The sequence below is a fragment of the Charadrius vociferus genome, unplaced genomic scaffold, assembly GCF_000708025.1.
Source record: "Charadrius vociferus isolate BGI_N301 unplaced genomic scaffold, ASM70802v2 scaffold375, whole genome shotgun sequence".
In the NCBI taxonomy this organism is placed as follows: Eukaryota; Metazoa; Chordata; class Aves; order Charadriiformes; family Charadriidae; genus Charadrius; species Charadrius vociferus.
In genome coordinates this window covers 339,456-363,552 of record NW_009648440.1, presented here as the reverse complement: position 1 = coordinate 363,552, position 24,097 = coordinate 339,456, and the positions used below count along the sequence as shown (strand labels likewise).

The window sequence follows — 24,097 nt, the reverse complement described above, 5'->3', positions numbered from 1 at the left end:
TCAGTACAAGCAGCATGCTGCATCTGTTCAAATAAACCGTTTAGGAGTTTCATTAGCAGCCTTAAGGACTCTATTACCAGGTCCTAGATGAACTTTGAAGGTACCATTTACATACAGAAGCAAGTTCTGATAGATCTGGTTTTAATCTTTAATCTTCTGTATAAAATCAATGAAAGAAAAACAAAAACATACCTAAAGCTAAAACAATCTGAAGGAGAACTTTGAAACAGCTTGTTGAAAGCTTGAGCTGCTACAGTGTTGCTCGCTTGCAACGTCACACTAGCCACCATCTGTAGGAAGCTCACAGGGTGACTCTAGTTGTGTACCTAGTCAAGCCTAGAGCCATCACCCAGAAGCTCCCAAAATCAGCTGCCCTCTGGCTGCCATTCTCACATTTGCCTGCTGTTGACAATAGGGAGAGACTCGGTGTGTATCAGTTCTTGACTGATGCTGACAGTCCATACAACTCTTCATGAAACGTCTTTTAGGGCAGGTCTGCTCAGGGTTGTGCTTATACTGGCAATCCCCCAGTTTACCTTTTGCACTGGGACTAAGAACAGCTGTTCTGACATAGGTGGAGCTGAAGGAGCATGGGCAGCCGTAAGAAAACTTCCCGTAGACCATCTCTTGTACGTATAGAATCATGGGAGAGGTTTAATACCTTCCGTAGCCTGCCCACTAGTTGATTTTGACTGTGCGTATGATGCATTTTTCTGGAGAAGCAAAGGAGTAAGGTGCGGAGTGTTGGTTCTTGCAAGTGGGAAGGCAGTGTGCCAGAGTACGCTCTGCCTGAGGTACCGTTTGAGAGTCCCGGCTGTGTTGTGTTGTATACGTGACAAGTGTTACGGACGTGTCAATGCACCCACACCACCATCTGATAACCCTTAGCGTGGGAGAGCAACAGGCATAGGGCTGCTCCGCACGGGCTCCCTCCCAGCAGCGATGTCCCGGGCCCTGGGGCTGCTGCTCTCCAGCAGCGAGGACGGAGCACACTCCGGCACCAAACACTCAGAACCGGCTGCTAGCACCAGCGGTGCCAAAAATCTCTTTAAAAAGAAAAGGCGGGGGGGGGGAAGAGTTCCCAAGTTGATGTTTAGACAAACATAATTTGTTAAATGGGCTGACCCTTAGTAGGTCTTGCTGCCTTCCACACCTCAGGATGCTTGAGAATTAAGGTATTCACTTGGATGCTGAAATAGGAACTAAAGGCTCTTTTAACACAAACGTTTCTGGTAATGCTGATGCCACCACTTGCCGTTGTCCTGTTGATCTTTTTTGCTGTTGCTGTTATACAGGCTGTTGGTTTTTAATCTCTTCAACAGCTGACATACTGTTTTACTATTTAATCATTCTGCCACTGTCCTTGCAGACCTCAGTGTTTCCATAAGGCAGCAACTGTCAAATATTAGCCAGGATTTAGTTATTTACTTTAGTTCTTTACATAAGGACTTACAGCTAAGACATGCTTTTTATCTCTCCTGAAAGATACATTTACTTTCAAGGAAGAACGGATTAAATTGTGTTCTTTCTACTCTAAAACCGTTTGCTCCTTCCTTTTCTATGAGTGCGGACCTAGCAATGTAGGTTGGTCCTTTAAAGAAATGAGATGTTGGGGAGGGTGGGGTCTATTTTTTTTTTTGACTAAAATATATGAAGTGACAAGAGGCTTCCACTAAATTATTGTTCTGGGCACTTAATGAGGATGTTTAATCTTTTATTATAGAAGGCAACTAACATTTTATTTCAAATACGCTTGTTCAAATACAGAATTTAAAAGTAGTGATGGTTCTGTAGCTTAAATAGGTACAGCTTTATCTTGGGAATTACTGGCAATACTGTGGCTACTTTAAAACAGAAGGTAACATTGACGTAGTATGCTTGTCTCTCCAGACTTTAAAGTCTATCTGTTAGAGTTGGTGTCATGAAGAGTGGAGTTCCTTTTGCTATTTTAAACATATGTCCATTGACTGTAACTATGCTATGGTTTCTAAGACTGAAAAGATGCTCAGAATTTCCTGTTCACATAAAAGAGAAGGAGAAAGTTTCTTTTTATTAGATAGAAATCTGGAAAAAATTGTTGACAGGATATTTTTTTTTTGTATGCTGAATGAAAAAGCATTAACTTTCTGTCATTCTTTTTAAAAAATAAATTTGTACCAGGTGGCTTTTGTCCTTGATAGGAAAAGCTTGTCAGCTAGACCTTTGGCACCATTTGCTTTGTGCTATGACTATTATACTTCAGGGAGAATATTTTGAGCCAGACAGTATGTTGTGGCAACAGTACAATCACATCCTCTCAAGGAGCACTTGGTGACTTGCTTGGCAAGGCAGCACTCCATAAATGATTGCCTCAGCAGGATTCAAACTAGAATTGTTTAAAACGTTATCTACTGCAACTCAATTTAGATGCAGAACATTTTCCCCCTTTTGATACAATTTTATTACTATATCAGTTTAATTTTTTATTATTCAGGACTAAGTTTATCGGCTCATATTTCTTAAGCTTGTAGGACTGAACATTGTAAAATCAATATTTCTGCTAATTAAGGTGTTTTTTAGGAGTGGATAATCAAACAGTATAGCAAATCATTAAAAACTTACATGCTAATATTGACTAGCATTATTGGCACAAAGAGACCAAATCTCTATGCCAGAGACTTCTTTCCTTTTTATATTTTTACAGCAGAAGCAAAACACATTCAGTAAAAATTGATGTTCTCAGCATTTAACAGTGATGGTCCTTTATGAATATAAAAGCAAAAGCAGTGTGTTAAAATTCTGGGCACTCAGATGTAGCATTTTCTTTCCCATCATTTAACTTAGCAGTAGATGGTGTCTGAATTCAAGGGGTCTTATTGTGTTTTGGAATAGCTAGAAAGCTTCTGCCTCTTATTAAAATAATGGATCGTTTCTAATTTATTGCAAATTTTTGACAGTATCTTTTTACCCTCCAAAAGATGGTTTCTTCTTGTCTGACATTGACTAATGTTTGGTTTTGGTTTTGTTTTGTTTGTTTACATTAGTTGTGGCCTACTAGTACTTGCTTCTGGACTTCTCATTTGGTGTTACTGAATAGACCTGTAAGTGATGATTTGCAATCACATTAGGAAATAGCTTGCCTTCCCCCAGTTCCCTTACCATGAAACGATGACTGCAGGTGGTAAACTGGACGCTGTTGTACACCACCATTTTATTCTAGGCATTTGACTGACTTTTGCCTTAGAAACCCATGCTCAAGAACCTAGGGTCCACTGTCAGATCCAGAGTGACAGGACTTTGCTTTCCTCCTGGACTGGACTCTTGCATGAATGAACTGCTCAAGATCCTTTATGTAAGAGTGATACCTTTTTGGCAGGGTTACTTCAGCACTGTATCATGTGCAGGAGCTGCACCTATTTTTGTAAGGAAAATAGTAAGATGAAGACTGAAAATACATTAATTCACTTTTCAGGTATAAAAACATAAAGTAGAAAACTCATTAATCTAACATGAGCCAAGCCAAACATAGCATCTATTCTGACTATTTTGCTCCATGCTTTTTTAACTAGACCACAATTTAAGGAGTTGTTCTGCAGTTCTTCATAGCCTTCATAATGAAAGAAAACTTGTCATCACTGTAGAACCAAGGCATCAGAGTTTAACTGGGTGGTGTGAAGGGGGGACCTAAGGAGAAATTATGTTAAATATTATCTGAGTCACAAAAAATGATAAATGTGTTATTTCCTGAGAAAGTTTCTCCCTAAAATGCTTAATACATTATTATTGCCTAATCAGAAGTTCAAAGGAAAAGCATTTTTTAACGAAAGCAAAGTATTTATCATTCTTGTTTCTAAGATTAACTTCCTCAGTTTGCATGGGAAGTTTTGTACTTGCATACTGACTGAGGCAGGCTGTAGTAATTAGGGCAAGTTCTAGTCTATCCCTTACAATATCCTTTAACAATCCAGCGTTTCTCTCTGTGACTGAAAAAAATTGAATTTATGTCCCTTAACGTCAGCTGGGACAAAGTAACACAGTGAGATACAAGCTGTTGTGGCTGGTGCGTCCAATTTATACATGTTAGATGGTTTGTGTCTAAACTAGAGAGAGATGGGCGGGGATTTGCCACCCCATGGGACAAGCCACAGTGTGACTTTGCAGGAAAGGAGTGGCCTCGGTTTGTGACAGTCGCATTGCACAGCTTTTTCCCTGTGTTCAGCAGAAGGTAGTTTTAGCTGGCGCTGGAAGTGGGGACCAGTAATGGGGGGCAAGTGAAGAGGTACTCCTAGCCACTGCATGGGGAGGAAGACCTGGGAGTTGGCAGTGATTCTGAATACACCTTCCCTTGTTTTGTGGTAGCTTGCTGGTCTGTCCTGTCAGAACTTTTTTTTAAAAAGGCAGTTTGTGGACATGTGAATTTAGGAAATCTGCTCTTCTGTGTTGTTCGGTCTCATGGCTCGATTATCATGGTTCTCTCATCACTTAAAAGTCTTGTGTAAGCTTCCCCTGTAGTTGAAATATTTACAACTTCCCTCTCCCAAATTGATTGTCTGGTGGCTTAACAGAGACACTTGCACTTAGGCTGTAGCCTTTCCTCCAAAGAAGCCATTAATTTGGTTTTCTCCTGTAGGTGGTTGCCAGGTATCCATAGGAACTTGTGAGAACTTAGTATCTTTACTCCACTGTGAAAGTGAGTTGGCAGCTTCAGAAGTTACTACCAGCACAAATGCAGACGTTGTAACCATAAAAGCCTACTAGGCTTGGGAAAATGGTTTAAATGTCACTTGAAAGAATTTTGCTATAACTAATAATGCAGTTAAAGATTGAGTTTATGGAGAGAAGGATATACATGCTCAAAAATCAAGATTAGAAAATTTTAACTTACTAGTTAAATTTGATTTGCATGCTTGCAGTTTAAAGAAATTCTGAATTGGCTAACTCTTCTTCTTTGTGTCTTTTCCTTGCTGGTATATTATAATGTAACTATTGATTTGAGCTTGCAACAAAGTGAGAAACATTAGTCTATAAAAGCTGATTTGTACAGAAGATCTTCTGCACCAGTTTGTAAGATATTTTTGAATTTTTTTTAAGAAACATAATTCTTGCTGAGTTGAAAGCTTTTTCTTTTACTTGTGAGCTGTGGATATTATTATACCTCACATAGATTTGCTGTAGGCACTGTCAGAGTGCCTGGAAAAATCTGTCAAACTGCTTTCAGAAATGGCAAGACATTGTCAATTAACCCTGGAATTGTACAGCAAATTAGCAAATGTAGTATCTTGAGAATAATACATTTTCTGTTGGTCTGCTTTTTTAGTGAAAGTGCAGAGAGAGCCCCAGTGATTAAGCCCAATGTTTAGGACCGAGCCGTATTGTCACATAATTAACTCTTTAATTTACCCAGGGGATTTTATCAGTCTGATTTAAATCTGCCCAAGTGACTGGTGTAAAGAACATCAGGTCAGGTGGCCAGAAAAGTCTGGAGAAGTTGGCCATCTGTTTCTCCTTCTGGACAGATGTTGTCAGTGGGGAGCCTCCAACCTGGGGGAACCGTAAGACTGAGCTCCCTGCCTGGTCCAGATGCTCTGTTATTGTAGGTGGGTATGGTTTAGGGAGTTGCTCTTTCACTAATAGTTACCAGTCCTATAAGCAGTGGAACAATTACAGAGATTATGTTAGTGTGAAGTCTACCACAAATCTTCTATATGTCTGTGTAAGTAAGGGCAGGTATTTTTATTCTGACTATAATTTTGGTCTGGAAGAGCAGTGAAAGCCTGTGGCACACCACAGTTGTCACCGTTTTTTCAGTATCTGAGAAAATCCCGTTTGACTGGTGCTGGGTTGAGCAATGGCCTCAGCTCTGGTGAATCAGCACCAAGCCCATTTAAAAAAAAAATCAGTAGTAGTTTATACCAATTGTGTACAATGTGGATTTTGAAACAATAGTCATCTTCAAAAAATCTCTTGTCTTTGGGGTGGTTAGCTTTAATTGCCATTCTCTAAAACAAGCAAAATACTAGATACAGCATGGTTTGTTTAGTAGAGGCTGGCCACTACATCAGGAACCACTGAATGGATTGAGAAAATACAGCCCGGCGTGATCAGAGTAGGAATACTTTTGCATATGCTCCAACTCTGATTCTGTTGAAGTGCTGGCTGCACGAGAAGAATTGACATTTACAAGTATGCTGAAGGACAAAAAGTTCAAGCCCTCAGATGTGTTTGGGAGGAAATCAGATTCTGTGGATTTGGTTGCAAGGGCAAAATGGCCAAATCTTGCCACAAAAAGTGTCTGTCTTTTATGGGTCAGGCTGTCTTCCTCATCAGGCACTCTCATGACAGCAGAGGGTAACCAATGAACACAAGAAAATAACCACATTTCTTTTTTCACTCACACATAAGTGGTGTGCCCTGCAAATCATAGTTCGATGCAAGCCAGACAACCCTATAGTAACTTTTAAGTTGCATGCTAATTTCCTGGAAGGCAAAACCATTGGGTGACCCAGTATCATCTTCCTGATGGTTCTGTGGTAGCTCCCAGCACCAAGCCTCACAGGATACAAGACCAAATGCACATCATGAGTAAGATCGTGAAGGATGCTTTCCTTTGCCTGTAAGCTACCACACTCTGGAGTGCACCACGCAAGGTCACGCTGTATTATTCCAAGGGTCCACTTCGATACAATAGACTTTCTGAACCAGAGTGTGGTAACTAGACACAGCTGGGCACTCTGAAAGACTCTGCCTTAATAATAGTAAGAGCAGTCAGTCAGGTCGCCTTTTCCTACTTCAACCAGTTTCTACTGTCAGATCAGTTGCAGGTGTCGAGGTGCTCTCCCAGCCTGTTCAGAAGTGATGTCAGTTATTAGTCCTGCTTTCTCTGCTCCTGGCCGCATGGATGTTAACTGGTTGAGTACTTCTGGTGTAGGCCGTTATCCTCCTTCCTGGTATCTGGATATTTGTACACAAAGGAAGGAGTCTTTCCGTGAGGAACTTGCCACTTGACAGCTCTCCCAAGAGAAAAATATTTCTGAGGAAAATAAAAATAGAGTGACTTTTTTTTATTGGTTTTACTGTTTTACAAGGTCTAAGCAAAATGATCCATCAACAAGCTTGAGAGTTCAAAATAAGTACAAAGGGCACATTTGTATGGTAGAACTCATCGCCACAGCGTGCTGGGGAGGCCAGCAGGTAGATGAGTTCAAACAGGGATCAGACAAATTAATCAAGTCTGTTGAAATGGCGGTATGGTTGTAGCTGCATGGTCCTGAAGTTGCCAAAAAGTTGTGTTTACTGGAAGCAGAGGAGGCATGCCAGCAGAAGAATGTATGCACGTATGTCATATTCATGCTCCCTTTCCCTGAGGGACTGCTGGTGGCCAGTGGGGACAATATACTGGAAAAGATGGATCTTTGAATTGATCATGGTACCACAGTGCTTATGTTGTCTTCTCTCTTGCACTGTTCTTTTCTGTTTGAAATGCCTTGGCGTTTGTGACACTTGTTATCTACCTCTACAGGTAAAATCACTTAGAAAGAAGTGATGATAAGAGGAAGGAACTGTTTCTCCTATTCTCCTGGGTGGTCCGGTCCAACCTGACCACCTCCATTCCAGAAAGGAGGCATTCATTTTTAATATTTAAACATTCACAGTAATGCTCGTAACTTCATAAGGGGATGGAAGAAACATTTTTCCTGTATTCTGTGTCTTTAAAAGTTACTTAAAATTAAAAGAAGGGAATTTCCACATATAAAAACCAGCTTTTTTCAAGTAAGCATGATGTTTTTGAATGTATTAAATTTGCAAAAAAAAAAAAAGAGCTATTATCTTAAATTTGTGGACAAAGTTTTGGTTGCTTGTTTGTTTCTTAATCCAAGTATTAGCCTATCAGGCAATGGAGACCTGAAGTTAAAATTCTCCATCATGAAAACTAGCCTGCTTTAATTTGCTCTAGTAGAAGTGACGTGGAAAAAAATGAATATATACAACTGGACACTTACAGTGCACTGTTGAATTTAATTAAGAGTCCTTAAGGTAGGCAGATTCAATTATACTATCTGGAAAGTTTTTTTTGTTGGGATACAAGTATTTTTGGAAAATCCTAACAAAATGAATACCATAGTGAAACTAGACATTTTCTTAAATACTAGTATCTTGAGGAGCATTGACATAGAAGCCTCATAGAATACCTGAGACTGGAAGGGGCCTCCAGAGGTCTCTGGTCCAACTGCCTGCTCAGAGCTGGTCAAGGTGAAGCAGGTTTACCTATGAAGTAGCATGCAGATAAACTACTGATAATTGCAACTCTAACTTCAGTTTAAATAAGTTTGCCTGTGTATGGAGTATGATTCTTAAAGTAAATTCCTGATTTTTTCTGTACGTTGAGTTCTGTAAAATGGTTTCAAGTTTTTGTCGTTTTAGCAGTACAGGGAGCTGCTGTGTTGCGCAAGAAACCGGTGGGTTGCTACAGTCTTCTCAGCCCTAGCTGTGAGGGCATATCAGCAGTTTAATTGAGAGAAAATGGGAGTATTCATAAAATATTCCAGAAATTCATTTTTGAGGCGTAATATCTATTATGCAGTAGTTTCTGTATGACAGGAAATAGTATCATCTGCATTGGTTGTAAGATCTTCCATATGATTACCTTTTAGGAAATATTTTTCAACTAATCACATCCTTTCTGGTATCTCCTTGGTGGCCGTGGCTCATGAGACATTAGTCATCAAATAAGAATCATCTTTTCAAGTCTGGGATTGTAAATCTAGCATACAGAGCTAATTGGATTTGGGAACCAGAGCAAAGAAGATTTGTTCCAGGGCTAGTATGACAGTGCAGCTACATTGTGTGGTTTTGTTTATTCAGTTGTGCATGTGTAGCATTGAGCAGGAGCAAAATATTGCATTGGTTAAGCAGTAAGTGGTTAAACACAGTACTTAGGCTTGCATGTTTTTTAAGTGGAATTTTCTGGAATGTCTTTTGAAGTGCCACAATGCCATCTACTGGCTCACTTTTTTGTATGGGTTTTTTTTGTTGGGTTTGGGTTTTTTTGGTTGGGTTTTTTGTTTGTTTTTTTTTTTCCCCACAAAGGGACTTTTCTTTTGTGCACAGGCTTATATGTAAGGTTTATACAGTAGTTTTAAATAGCAAAATAAGCTGTCACACAATAAACAAGATTTTTTTGACATAATACATTAAATATATTAAAGAATCACTTATTATCTCTTGCTAGTTAATCTTGCTGTCCTTTTGTTAAAAGTCACTAATCATCACTGAGATGATTAGTGCTGAAAGGTAATGGAGGAATCTCTGCTCTCCATTTATGTCCGTCACAGTAGGTTTCGTGCAAGTAGCTTCACTGTTTTCTGTTTATAGTCAGTCAGTTTTCCTTTTTGTTTCTATGTTTTTATACAGATAAATGGAAAGAAAATGAAGAAATATGTAAGCTGTCAAGCCACAAAAACTGGAAAGTGTTGTATTAAAAATTATTTCTGACCGGATTCTTCACTTGACAAATTCCTAGTTTCAGTATATTCCCCTAATTCCCCTAATTGACTCTTCTTTTTTTTTTTTTTTTTTTTTTCCCCTGCCAATGTGTGTTTAAACAGTCTTTAAACATCAACAACTTCCAAAGACCAAAATTCCATAGGCTTTCTAACAACTGTTATGGAGAGGTGTGTATTAGAAAATATTATTCTCAGTATCAGGCTGCTCACACCATAAATGAGCAGTGGGCAGTTAGAAGAAGCTTTGATTAGTTCTTGGTTTTAATCAGTCTGCCTAATGTTATCTATAGGAGTAACCCACCGTCCTCCACTTGCTGCCAAAGGAAATGAGTGGGAAAATACAAAAATAAGTTCCTGAAAAAACAGGAACTGTAAATACAGGTAAACACCGTTATTTGCAGCTTGACTGCCTGCTTTTTCCTGAAGATATTGGGAGAGTTTTCTCATTAATTGGTTGTTTTGTTTGTCTTCATAAAATACTCCTTGAGTTTTAATTTGTTTTTCCCCTGCACGTTCAGTTTTTCCTAACAAAGTTTTCAGAATCCTGCCTTTCTTCAGTCAAGTTAGAGAAATGTTGGTAATGGCTTGTCAGACTTTGGATTGTTTTTTTAATAGATTTGTAACTCACTCAAGTACAGCTCCAGAGTTGTTATTCAAAACAAAACAGCTAGAAAAAAATTCCAGCTGTTTCCTAAATGGCCTATAATGAAGGTAAATACAAACATCTGTGTCCTTCCTGGCCTTTCACCCTCTATCTCACTGACATTCAGAAGGTCAAGTGGATCTTTTATCTGGTAGAAGCTGTGCCTTGCTGACAGCTGCGAGCATTTGCACATCCATGTGTGTGCTGGTGGAAGAGCCCGAGTGCTTTTGGCGAGCTCACATGGAAAGGAAGGTGTCTGTGCATTAAAGTTAGTGCCGGTTTGTGGCAGCGGGTTATTACACTGCAGTTGGCGTGCTGTATGCTGGGAGCAGTGAAGCTGAAATGATTGTACTTGGCACCCGTGTTGTTTTTTGTCATATAAATGATCCGTGTCAGAGAGGTCGCACTGGGGAGCGGGTCTCGTTAGCAGCTCGGGCTTCCCAGTCCTTGCTAAACAAGCCACCCACAAGCCGTATGGTAGCTCTGCTGAGGGGAAAGCCCTCTGTGGCGCTCCCATGGCTGTGCTGTTTGGTTTTGGCCGGGGTGTTTTGTTTGAGGAATGCTCTACTCTATCCTGTACAGAGGAACAGAGGTTGCTCCCTGTCTATATTTGGAATAAGCGCTAACCTCTCACTCCTAATTGTTATCTGTTCTGGGAAATACCAGGGCAAGCCTCCATTTAGTGTGACATTAAATAAGGGAGAATTGGCAAAACCAGAAGAGCAAACAGGATTATTTTATACCACATCTTCTGTTACAGTCTCTCTCTTTTTTTTTTTTTCTTCTGCAAACTGTCCTATGTTATTGCAAAGAGGGAAGAACTAATTAAGCCAGTTGCTGAAAGTGTTTTGCCGCCCACACTCCTGAAAAGAACTCTTTGTACAGAATTAGCTCTTACCAGCTGTGCTAAACCCAGTAATTTATCTTTGCCAAAAAAAGAGAAAAAAGTGCTGCTGTAGTTTATTCCAATTAAACAAGTTAATGTAAGCTATACCCTATATCCACACAAACACAGGTATCTCCTACTCAAAAGCTGGAGGGTTTGCAAATAATTATTTTCTCCCTCATTAATTCTTCTTAGTGTTTGTAAAAAGGGCTGGGCTGAGGAGCACTGGGAAATTAACTCATTTGTGTATGCAAATAGCTGAGCGCAAGCTCACCAGCTGGAGAACAGTTTGATGGCAGGACACTGGCCTGAACTTGGGCGTGTTTGAGGACGAGGGTTTGGATTCGGCTCAGTGCGGTGCTGCCTGTGGCGTTTGCCTCGGTGCTGAGCGGCAGGAGTAGCAAATCCCACCCTGGGTGAGAGGCTGTAGGAAAACAGAATTCCACCTGCCTTCACCTGGAGTATCTCCAAGAGGGACAGAGTGGTTCATTGTGCTTGCGGTTATGGCTCTGCGGAGACCATTGAATGAAGTAGATGAGAGTCACGTTTTTTGACTGGGGTGTTGTTTTGGAAACTGAGCTGAACCAGAGGATTGATCTCAGGGTGTCCATGGTACAAGGGATGGTAAGTGGTAACTCACAGTCACAAACCCTGACTGAAATCCAACAAATCCATCCTCAGTCCTAAAATACTAATGTCCTTTCTTCTCATCTGCTCCCTACTCAGGTTTTTGAAAAGCATAGACAGTCCAGGCAACATTTTTTCCAGATGAAATTCCAAATGCTGAGGCCTTTGGTTCCCAAAAGCTCAAGGGACTACCGCTGGTCCCCTGAGGGTGTGAGAACAAGGGCGTTGTGTGTTTTGTACAGCTCTCACTAGAACTCTTCCACAAGAGGGGGAAGAAAAAAAAGAGTTCTTTGAAGCTTGGGTAGCTTTCAGGTGTGGGATTTGGAGATACTTAACTGAGAATGACAGCTAAGCAAGAAAAAAAAATCCTTGGATATCCTCCATCACAGAAAGTCAGATAAACAAGGAAATTATCTTTGTGATTCTGTCAGGAACAGATGACTGTCGTTTAGTAATCTGTTAGAATTTTGCCAAAAAAAGGAAGTCTTGTTAATGCAGAAAAATAAAAACTCTTGTTCCTTATACACTTACAGATCAGCTAAGCACTGCAATAGGGACTTGACATCTAAGTAGTTATGAACATGAGGTGCTTCTTTCTGGGTAAAGGTACCAATTGAATCAAAAACATCCAATACAAAATTTATCTTTGGAAATACAGTTATATTTTCTAAAGATAAATTCAGTTAGTTATTTCTGCTCTTTCAGATTTAATTTTGTAATTTGAATATGCACAGAGAAAGGCCCAGCCTTTAATCAGGTCTAAGGTCTGTGTAAGGTAACATCAGTGCAGAGAGAGACACGTTGGAACCATAAAGTAAGTTGTTGCTCATATAGAATTAAGTATAATCCTTGATTTTAGCCTTCTTGAAGGACAGGGAAAAAAAGGAGTTTCTCTGTGTCTTATGTTTTGGAAAAGTGTATATGTCTCAGGATTGACTTCCCCACCCCCAAACCGCTGAAAGGCCTTCTTACTTTAAAATGGTATTAAAGCACCTGGCAGTTTTATGAAATGCAGCATACCTGGTGCCATCCTGTAACCAGCACTAGGAATCTCATTAAGGACAGTCTGGACTCTTGAAGCAGATGTATCACCACCAAATAATTAAATTTTAGCTCACATGCATTCATGTAAAAATTCAGCAGCTCACTGTGCCTTTCACCTCCCAAAATACGGCATCAGTAGCAGATTAAAATGCCCTTTTTTAAACAAATATTCTTGTGGCTCAAAGGCCATTAACAAAACAGAAAATTTAAATTGCTAGGTTAAACAGTATTACAGTTCTGAGTCACCTGAACTTTTCCCCTTTATGTTTGGTGTATTGGATAAGATTCAGAATAAATAAAAGAACAAATCCAAGTTTATTTAGTTAAATACTGTATTGCCTTACCAGATGTACACAAGTATGGTCTGTTTGCAAGAAGAATTATTTGCCTTATTTGGTGCATCTTTCTGTAGTAAGTGATTGTGCCAGCCTGTCTTAATTGCTGCGGTTTTCTTACTAGTTATAATTAACTCTTTTGTCCAAACAAGCAATCTAAGATCTGAGCTCTGAGGGTAACTATACCTTTCTGCACTTCTGCTACCTTTATATACTTTCTGTAAAATACTGGGCAGTGTCCTGCAAGGAGCAATGTCTCCTCAGCTCCCACTGGGGAGTCCTCAAGCATAATACATGTCAAGTACTTGTTTACTATTTGTTTCACGGAGTTATTACTGCAGGTGTACGTGCAGTCACCTGCTTTGGTACTGCACATACTGTGAAAACTTCTTGTTTATAAAAATCAAAGTCGAAGTGTAGCGAATGCACATGGGTGACTATTGTGCCATGTAAGATACTACAGGTATGAACTTTGAATGGAAGCAAGCACAGGCCCAGCTGGGATCAGAGCAGCTACTGGCTTCAAAGACAGCAGGTGACCAAAGTTTTCCATGCTGCCAAGCCATTTCTAGAGCAATCTGCATTGCCTTGCTCCACTGCACTGACAGCATTCATTGAAGAGTTACTGACTTTGGCTGTTCTCACCATGCTGGGCTTGCACACTCCTGAACTACTTTTGATTTGGGTGAGCCCAGACATCTTCTCTGGCATGTTTCTTCTACATAGACCTTCAGATGCATTTTCGCAGAACAACAGCCAGCCAGTCTTGCTTTTCAGTTCTTAGTGTCTTGGTACTTGCCGTCCGTCTCAAGATGTCTTAGCTCCTGAAGTTCAGCCTTTCCCAATGCACATACTTTGATGCCTTGCACCTACTTCATGTGTCATTCACTTAAAAATAAGGTGAAAATAAAGCATGCAAGCTTTTCAAGGCTTTAGACAATCATCATTTAGACAGGCAAATCTTAATTAAAAGCGCAGAAAGTACACACGCCATTCACTGTCTCTGGAACTTTCTGTAAGTTCCAGTGGTTTAGGAAAAAAACTGAAATTTTGCAGAAATTTTCTGGAATGAGGAGGGAGGATAAATGTAGAGTGTGATGTGCCGTATTAAAAAAAAAAAAGGGGGAGAGGCGCACAGGTGGATAAGTGATTTTCTGAAAGACATTAAGCTGCAAACATTCCAGATACATCCTTGTGTAACTGTTTTGCAGCTCTTCCCAGCAGCCACGTTCCCCAGCTTACATGAGAAGTAAGGCTAAAGGTGATTCTTTCAGTACATTGCATTCCTAGCACCTGCCTTCAAATACGTATGTTGTAGAAGGTGGTCTTTAAATTATGACTGTTGTGTAGTGTGAAGTGGCAGCTCATTTTAGTTCTGCAGTAATTCACAGTATGAAAGCCTATTAGTGCTAAGAAATTACTTTATCACACTTCTCAATAAGCATATTTATTATTTTTTATACCTATCTATAAGGACTTAATTGTCTTTAGTGTTTCATTCCAGAAGTCTCTTGCAATTAGTGATCCAAGAGGACACTGAGGAGGGAAATATTTTCCTTTTATAATGACAATTTAGCCTTTGTATGTATTGTGGAGTTAGTTTATCTGTGATACACAAACATTACAGTATTTTCCTGGACATAGTGCAGAATGTGTGTTTTGTGACAGTGGCTGTTGTATTATACTACGGACAAAAGTAAGGCAGACACTCCCACTGGCTTTGATGAATTCTGCTTATGTAGTTGCTATGAAACATAGGGTCCTCTGTGAATGGTTTGGGCATTTACATACCAAATGTCTCAGCATTACTAGAGTACCTGTTATACCATACTCAGCACAATGTTAGCCAGGTCTTTGTCCCTCTGTTTTCAAGTACTAATGTTTTGTATCCCTTTCTTTGCCACACTCAGCACCTTAACTGAGTGATTTTTCTCTTCTTCATGCTACGCTGAGAACAGGTCGGCTTATATTAAGTTTCTCCCATTTACCCACACAGGACTGACTCTAAAGAGTCTTCCGTGTTTGGCTATCCGAAGAGTTTGAGCTGCTCTGTGGATGCAGAGGTTTTATATGTAAATGAAAGAGAAAAGGCAAGATGCTGAGATTTGTTAGCAGGTAACAAGTAGGAAGAGAGGAGAGGAGGGAGCTGGAGATGGCCAGGATGCTGAAAGCATACAAAGATCACATGGGGTGAGAGAGTTATCTCTGCAGATCTGCTTCTTTCTTGGCTGTGCGTCATATCAAACCTTCATCTGGCTGTTTAAGCCCAAAATCAGGCACTGCTTTCCCATGACCCACTGTCTGTCATCTTTGTAAGGTTACCTTTGCAGCAGCAGAGGGATGCCTCTTCCCCTTTGCAGCAGGCAGCTGCCTGTGCCATCTGCTGTTGGGCCCTGCATATGTTTAAGATGGCATTTTCCTTGTCAGGCTCCTTTTTTCTGTAGGCCGAGAGGCTTGCAGGAAATGAGAGAAGTGAAAGAGTGCCTTTACTGAAGGACCACATGATCTTGTCCACTTGGCTTTCCCATTGTTTTCTCTCTCTGTTGAGGACCCTTACTTGTTATTTCACACTTTATCAAGTGTGTAGCTCTTTGGAGCAAAGGCCATGTCTGTCATGCCCATGTTGTCTGTAAGGATAGTAGCATGTTTGTGTAATTTTTAAAAAAAGAGGCTGTCTTAACTGAGAAATAATCAGCATTTGAAAAGGAGAATCCCTTGCTATTGTAGATCATCATATCCAAGTACACATGAGTGTATATGCTTCCAGTATTTTATGTCTTAATCATTGCTGGATTAGATACTGTTCTCTGCTCTTTTCACTGAAGTGTATCTCTTCAAGGAAACCCACAAAATAAATTAATAAGAGCATTAAATAAATATGTCATCCTGCTTCTGATAGGCTGAATAAAGGTGTACCAAGATACAGTGCATATGGTTCTAACAAAATTACATAATTTATCATTATTAAGAGAAATTTCAGAGACATTCTCACCTATTAGCTGGTTTACTTCACTTCACACCTTCCTACATAGTGAAAGCCAGACAAACGGTAGCTATAAAGTAATTTTTCCTGTCTTCAAAAGCTTCATGTAGCAGTGGCTGTAGAAGATGTTTTGGCACAAAAGAACAAAGTAAACAGCATTTGCAAAACAGTAAAATAGAGAAAGTAAAATATACAATATTAGAACTTCTCGGCTCTGTGCTTCCCTTTGCTTCCTTTCCCGTTCCTGTGTAAACAAATAAAATCACTGAGAATAAGGGAAATGTCTCCAAAATCATGCAGTTTTTTCCATACTGATTTCAGCTCTGAAGAACTGGAATAACCTATGTATTTAAGGAGCTTATGCAGTTTTTCAACATTCTTTCCTAAGCAAAAAAAAAATAAGGCTGCTGCTATAGCATTTAATACCAACACAAGGATTTGGCAAAGCACTGAACAGTTACAGATGAGTTCTTGGTTCAGTTTGAGTTTTTTGAATTACTATGTACTACACTGGTGTACTTACTGCAATACAAGATCATTTCAAAAATTGCTGTCCATATTCATTTAAAAAACATTAAACTGGCTTTAGCTAATATGAAAATATTTATGATAAAGCATGCTGTGTGTAGCCTATCTGACTCTGGGTGTGGGAAAAAATCTAATGCTTCTTAAAAAAAAAATAACCACTTCAGTTACATTTGCAATAGGATTGCAAATTGGTTGATGTCATCCAACAGGAAAGATAGTAATTAAACAACTTATAACACTGTAACACTGTTACCAGCTCTTAAAAATAATCAATATTCTTGTACATTTCTGTTCTTGTCAACATTCACTTAATACGCATTTTATAATCATACTGCAAGAAAATAGGAATGGGCAACTTCTTCATATAGTGTTAGAGGCCAAGATTAGCACCAGTATATGCGACATGACTGCGGTGTCATTGGGGATTTTTCTTCCTAATTGAGAAACATCAGTGTGCCTGTGAGATACACCTGTCAACTTTTCAGGTGCAACAGGACAAACCAATCTGATTTAAAATATATGTGTGTGTGTGTATGGTATAGAAATATTAATAAACAGGAATTATTCCTTTTTCTCCATATTAAAGATCTGTGAAAATGCATATATTTATATGTGATTTCTGGCTGTGAAAAGGTAACCATTTTCTTCCCTGCAAGCAAATTTGCAACAAAAGAGAGAGGAGTGCTATGTTTATGTGGATTGGGGTTTTAATTTTTATATATATCCATGCATGTATATATATAGCAACCTATATATATTTTTTATGTATGTAAATGTGTTTAATAGTTAAAACCATCTGTAGTGCATCAATTTTAGTTACCATCTGCATTTCTTTAAGAAAAACAAGAAGCATTTTTTACTTCTCCTGTGATTACCCTCTTGGGAAATCAATTTTTAAATAATCGAGAGCTAAAGGAATTGCTGTCTCGACGATGTTTTCGTATTCCTCTGCTGTGGTGGCACTTTTATGTGTTTGGGTCTTGTCTTTACCAATAAGGTGACTGTACATAGAGTAAGAGTGTTGCACCATCTCCTGTTAGGCTGCTCCTGCTTTTTTCTGCCATCAAAAAATAAACAGTGGCATGAAAAATCCCTGGGGTTGGTTTGCCTTTGAAGGCAGAAAATTGTTCCCTAGAGATTACTTCAGAAACTATATTTAAATGAGGGGAGAGTTACTAAATAAACAAACAATGTTTGTTAATTTTGTTTTGTTACAAATGGGGTGAGACATAGAAGGGACAGAGAAGGGAAACTCCTCTATACGACTCTTACATTGACTTAGCTCAGAAAGCAGTGGTAGAAGTACCATTTTGAGGGTCTGTAGTCATATTGCATTTATTTACATAAGAACATACCCTGGTTGCAATTAGGAAGATGATGTTTCTTTGTGCTGGAGAATTCAATCAAGATAAGTCACCAGCTGTGCAAAGTGCTAAGATTCCTTCAGGGGCTGAGACTTGGATTGCTGTCTTTCCTTCTCATGTGTCCATCCTGCTAAGGGATGTTACAAGCCAGATTTCTTGTCATTTTGACTTTGCATTTGTTTACTGAAGCTTTGGACATCCTTCTTCAGATCCACCTGTTTGGATCATTTCTCAGCAGTCCTGGCTAACCAGGGACATGCCAGTTGACTGGAGGTTAGCAAATGTGATGCCCATCCACAAGAAGGGCTGGAAGGAGGATCCGGGGAATTACAGGCCTGTCAGTCTGACCTCGGTGCCGGGGAAGATTATGGAGCAGATCATCTTGAGTGCCATCACACAGCACATACAGGGCAACCAGGTGATAAGGCTCAGTCAGCATGGTCTCATGAAAGGCAGGTCCTGCTGGACAAACCTGATCTCCTTCTATGACAAGGTGACCCGCTTAGTGGATGAGGGAAAGGCTGTGCATGTTGTCTGCCTAGACTTCAGTAAAGCCTTTGACACCATTTCCCACAGCATTCTCCTGGAGAAACTGGCTGCTCATGGCTTGGATGGGTGTATTCTTCACTGGGTAAAAAACTGGCTGGAAGGACAGGCCCAAACTGTTGTGGTGAATGGAATTAAATCCAGTTGGCGGCTGGTCACAAGGGATGTTCCCCAGGGCTCAGTACTGGGGACAGTTCTCTTTAATATATTTATCAATGACCTGGATGAGGGGATTGAGTGCACCCTTTTTGCAGACTACACCACGTTGGGCAGGAATGTCGATGTGTTTGAGGGTAAGAGGGCTCTACAGGGGGATCTGGACAGGCTGGATGGATGGGCCAAGGCCAATGGTATGAGATTCAACAAGGCCAAGTGCCGGGTCCTGCACTTGGGTCACAACAACCCCATGCAGCACTACAGGCTTGGGGAGGAATGTCTGGAGAGCTGTCTGGCAGAAAAGGACCTGGAATATGAGCCAGCAGTGTGCCCAGGTGGGCAGGGCAGCCAAGAGCATCCTGGCTTGTATCAGGAATACTGTGGTGAGCAGGACTAGGGAAGTGATTGTCTCCCTGCACTTGGCACTGTTGAGGACACACTTTGAATACTGTGTTCAGTTTTGTGGCCCTCACTACAAGACATTGAGGTTTCTGGAGTGTGTCCAGAGAAGGGCAATGAAGCTGGTGAGGGGTCTGGAGCACAAGTGGCTGAGGGAAGTGGGGTTGTTTAGCCTGGAGAAAAGGAGGCTGAGGGGAGACCTTATCACTCTCTACAACTACCTGAAAGGAGGTTGTAGCAAGCTGAGGGTTGCTATCTTCTCCCAAGTAACAAGCAAAAGGACGAGACGAAATGCCCTCAAGTTGCACCAGGGCAGGTTTAGGTTGGATATTAAGAAAAATTTCTTTACAGGAATTGTTGTCTATCACTAGAACAGGCTGCCCAAGGAAGTGGTTGAGTCACCGTCCCTGGAGGTATTTAAAAGACAGGTAGACATGGTGCTTAGGGACATGGTTTAGTGGTGGACTTGGCAGTGCTAGGTTAACAGTTTGACTTGATGATCTTAAAGGTCTTTTCCGACCTAAACAATTCTATCATTCCTTTTGGACATCACCTTTCCTTAGGCATGGAAGCTACACATGACCTGCTCACCAGCCACAGGTGTTCTTAAAAGTCAGTCACTGGCCAGCCACAGACCATTTGAAAGGACAGAGTTCAGAGCTGGCAATTTAACTGAATTTTTAAGGTGATAGCATGTTCTTCTAATGTCTTCAGGACGTTGGTTTGGGTGGTTTTTTTTCCAATATTTAATTCTACTATTTAATTCTTACTACACCTCCCCATAACACACCTATGAATTTCTGTTGTCTGGGGAAAACCTCTCTTGCTGACTTTTTTCCCAATAGCTGTGAAAGATTTCAGGAAGTAGCTTCTCCCAATGATCACTGCTGCCAGTCACAAGCAAGGGGAAGTACTGTTTCCAAGTGAACACAAAACCATCAGAGAATGGTTGGGTTACAGGAGGGACTAGTGATTACTGTTCAATAATTTCTTTTTCCCCATTTGTTGACTGACGCAAATCTGCTGATAAGTCCTATTCTGAAACCCTAAGTCTTGCCCTGGATTCAGATGGAAGGCAAGATTAAGTTTTTCAAGTTCACAAGGAAAAGCTGACCATATTGAACTGTACTAAATCTTTGAACAAGGACAAATTGTCAGGTTTTGAGAGTTGGACTTGTCAGACTTATAATTTTGCAGGCAAAATTTAAAAATCAAGTAATTCAGTAAGATCTGAAAAGCAGCCTTTATATTTCTAATCATTCTCTTCTCCTGATGACAAAGTGGTTCTTTATTTTGCATTCTTTCCTGTAGAATTTAATTGCAATGTGTTACCTTACAAAGGTAAATAAAATTCTGGGTAAAAGAGTCGCTGAGCAAATGGTAGAGCCTTTTTCCACAAAAGCTTCCTGTGATTAATGAAAATACCCTGACACTGACCTCTGCACTGGCTGCCAGCCACCTACCAGAAGAGTAAATTACATGTGCTGCATAAGCTGGAAACACACATGATGAAAAAAGAACACAACAGATACCCACTTAAGTCTTTAATTTGGGAAAACGGTGCCCAGTGATGCTTGCTGCTTAAGTGCTTTCTTTAGACTTGGCGTTGGTGAGGACGCTGTTTTGATTCGAGGGTTAATGAGTGTCAGTGTGTAAATACCGGTTATGTCTTTCTGCTGAGGCAGTGGATGTTTATAGATGTGAATTTTTCAGCAGCTATAAACGGAAGGTCTATTTGTTTTGTCTAAAGTACATGGGAAAGGCTTGATCATAATGTTAGAAATTCAAGGCTGACGGTTCCAAAAAAAAAAAAAATCCTGAAGTTTCAAAGTTCAGCTTAAAATGTCATGGTTTAGCTTCTGGAAGGGAGGCACCAGAGCGGGCAAGCTGCAGCAGCCTAGCAAAGGCAGACAGCACAGCACTGGTGGCTCTGCGCTCGCTGAAATGCATCCGCGCCTGTGGTTTACTAAGGAAGCAGCTCAACACACACATCGATGACTTTATTGCATTCGAGTCAAGAGGTACAGCAATAGATAACATCACCTCTCAGCACAGGGACAGCAAACAGCAGCTTGTACCTTTCTCCTACAAACCCGTCTGCCCTGGCTGCATATGATTGACTGAGAAGTCACGTACTCAGCCTCATCTATCTCCCCAGTTGGTGGAGAAAAAAAAAATGCAATTCAGGTTTCAGCATTTTTGTAATCCCTCTGAGCCTCCCATTAAATTTGCTCTACTGTGTGGGAAAGGATTAAAGATTCTTTGGGCTCCAAAACACAGTATACAAAAATTAAGTACTACAGCATGGTTTGTGGTAAGGCAGCAACTAAAGTGTATAGCCCGCCGCATAACCCAGAGCAGCGAGTTCTCTTTGATAAGTAAAAGTTGTTGACAGCTTAAAAGTTCTGTTGGTAACACATGCCACAGTTGTGTATGGCCTTTGTTTTAAATATTCTGTATGCAACATACTTCATAAGTTATTTCAGAAGTAATCAGAGTTGTTCATATGCTGTTACTGACTTAGTTCAGAGTGCCAAAAAAGGGGAATATTTGCCAGCAAGGAGAACTTCTGTTCCTTTAAGAATGGCTCATAAATCCTCCCTGGTAATAAATATTTCAAGATTAAAATCAATGCGTTACAAGTTTCAGACAAGGCTGTTCATCAAGATGAAATAGTTCATTTCCTAAAAGGCAATGTTATTTACATTTTATGTGAGTGTGGGCATAGATGAAAAATTTTTATTTAAGAGCTGCCAGGATTTTTTTTCCCCTCAAAAATGGTAAATGAAAAATGCTGAAAAAAATCTTTCTCTAATTTTTTATTACTTTGAGAGCCTAACTTGCTGTCAGGCTTAGTTTGTGCAGTATTAAATTCTACTAAATACATGGTTCTTAGTGTAATTAAGCATTTAGCCTTTTTTTGTCCTAATTTCATAATTAAGTATATGAACTTATTTTTGTGAAAAGGGACGCAGAGGTACTGTGTACCCAGGCCTTGGGCAGAAAGTACAGGTGAGAAAGGGCATAGCAGATATCAAAAAATTAGACTCCAAAATTCATACTCCTAAAATAAATGTTGTCTTCTCCTGCTTACATTAGCCTACTTGCATGAAATTTCTTCCTTCCACATCTCAACCGTTAAGCAAAGAGCTGTGTGTGAGTGTCACCAACTGCGCATCTGACTACAATTTATCAATGCTACAATGCAGACTAGAAAGTACTAAACAAGTGGAATCAAAGCATCAATGTTGCATTTTTGTCATTTTTCATTTCCTCACTGCACTAGAAAGCACAAATACATGAGGTGTGAATACCATTTCATAAACAAGAGGTCAGTTCCAGTGTGTGTAAAATGCTACTGCTGAACTAACTGTATAACTGTTTTCACCATTTGTAAGGCAAATTAAATTAGGATTCCAAAGAAACTGGAAAACAGTACCATACCATGCAATTTGTATCTAGGCTCTCCACCCAAAAAGCGTAATAAGAAATAGCTGCTGACTACGTGCATCTTTCTGTTCTTCATTATATTCATCTTTCATTTTTCTAAACATACAGCCTGTTTGCTTTTCTTCTGTAGTAACTAATGTGTTAACTTTTAATATAAGCCTTTAAACAGTATTCCTCAATGTCATTATTTCAAGATTTTATATATGCAGATATTTTATGTATCGGTTATTTTTCTTAAGGTCTAGGTTAATAACAGTATTGTTTACAAAAAAATGCTTACAGAAGAAAAAATGTCATTATGAAAAATCTTAATATACGGGCTACTCAGTTCTTCATTTGTTACTAATCTCTCTTGTGAAACGCAAATTATAACCTGTTTACTTTCCAGTTTTGGCTTTCTGATATTTTGATTTTATTTCAGGTTACTATTAGCCAGCTGTATTCCACGCAGAAATTGGTTATTGAGAGTCCAGGAAACACATAGCTATGAGAAGACTCTGACCTGAAGCAACACTGGACCATCTTCAGCATCTTACAGTGCCACATCCAGATGCATAAACACACTGCACATGTCTGAGTTTTTCTGTTCAGCAGAAGAAATGCCTGAGAGACTGAGTTTTTGGCAACCAAAGTACTATTTTCTTAATGGTTCACATGTTCTAAAATATATTGCTGTGATTTATAATAGCATGAAAGGTAGTCTTGAAATCTGTTTGCTTGTATGTGCCATGTGATGAAATAGTTCCTGCCCTACTTTGACAATAAAACTTCATTAAACTACCTGTAACCAGATACGTTATTCTGCTGCTGACCTTTTCTCTCACTGAGCACGAAAGATGTTAGATTTAAAACCCCTCATCGAGTTACTAAGTTCTTATTGATGCTGTTTCATTTAAAAATATACAGCATATGAATTAAATTACTAAATACATAGTTCATTTTAAATATTAAAACCAGAGATGAACAGGTTTTGTCTCCTGGACCTTGATACTTACAAATATCACAAGCTGCATTGTGTGGTTTATTTAAAGAGCATCCTGTAACATTTCAGGAGGTGACATAAAAATTTCACTAGTTCTTTCTTTAGTTTCCAAGAGTTAATAACCAGTCTCATCCTCCTTTTAACAAATAACAGATCAGAGGGCTGAAGCACCTCTCCTGTGAAGACAAGCTGAGAGAGTTGAGGTTGTTCAGCCTGGAGAAGAGAAGGCTCCTGGGAGACCTTATAGTGGCCTTCCAGTACCTGAAGGGGGCCTGCAGAAAAGGTGGAGCGGGAATCTTTATCAGGGAGCGTAGCAATAGGACAAGGGGTAACAGTTTTAAACTGAAAGAGGGTAGATTTAGATTAGATGTTAGGAAGAAATTCTTTACTGTGAGGGTGGTGAGGCACTGGAACAGGTTGCCCAGAGAAGCTGTGAAGGCCCCATCCCTGGAGGTGTTCAAGGCCAGGCTGGACGGGGCTTGGAGCAACCTGGTCTGGTGGGAGGTGTCCCTGCCATGGCAGGGGGGTTGGAACTAGGTGATCTTTAAGGTCCCTTCCAACCCAGACCATTCTGTGAATGTAAGACTTGCATCACCAAGGCTTGGGAGCTTTAAAATATATTTTAACCACTGAGTCCTTATCTAAATTTGTTGAGGTGCAGCTATTGGCAGA

At 39.9% G+C, this 24,097-nt stretch overlaps 1 protein-coding gene across 1 annotated transcript in view; it reads left to right on the top strand.

Annotated features, from left to right (window-relative positions):
• LYRM4 (LYR motif containing 4) overlaps positions 1-22,927 on the top strand; it is a 69,493-nt gene extending 46,566 nt beyond the window's left edge. Inside the window, exon 3 of the mRNA XM_009885423.1 lies at positions 22,865-22,927. Coding sequence (XP_009883725.1) covers positions 22,865-22,927 — 63 coding nt within the window. The remainder of the gene's footprint in view (positions 1-22,864) is intronic.
• The last annotated feature ends 1,170 nt before the right edge of the window (positions 22,928-24,097 follow it).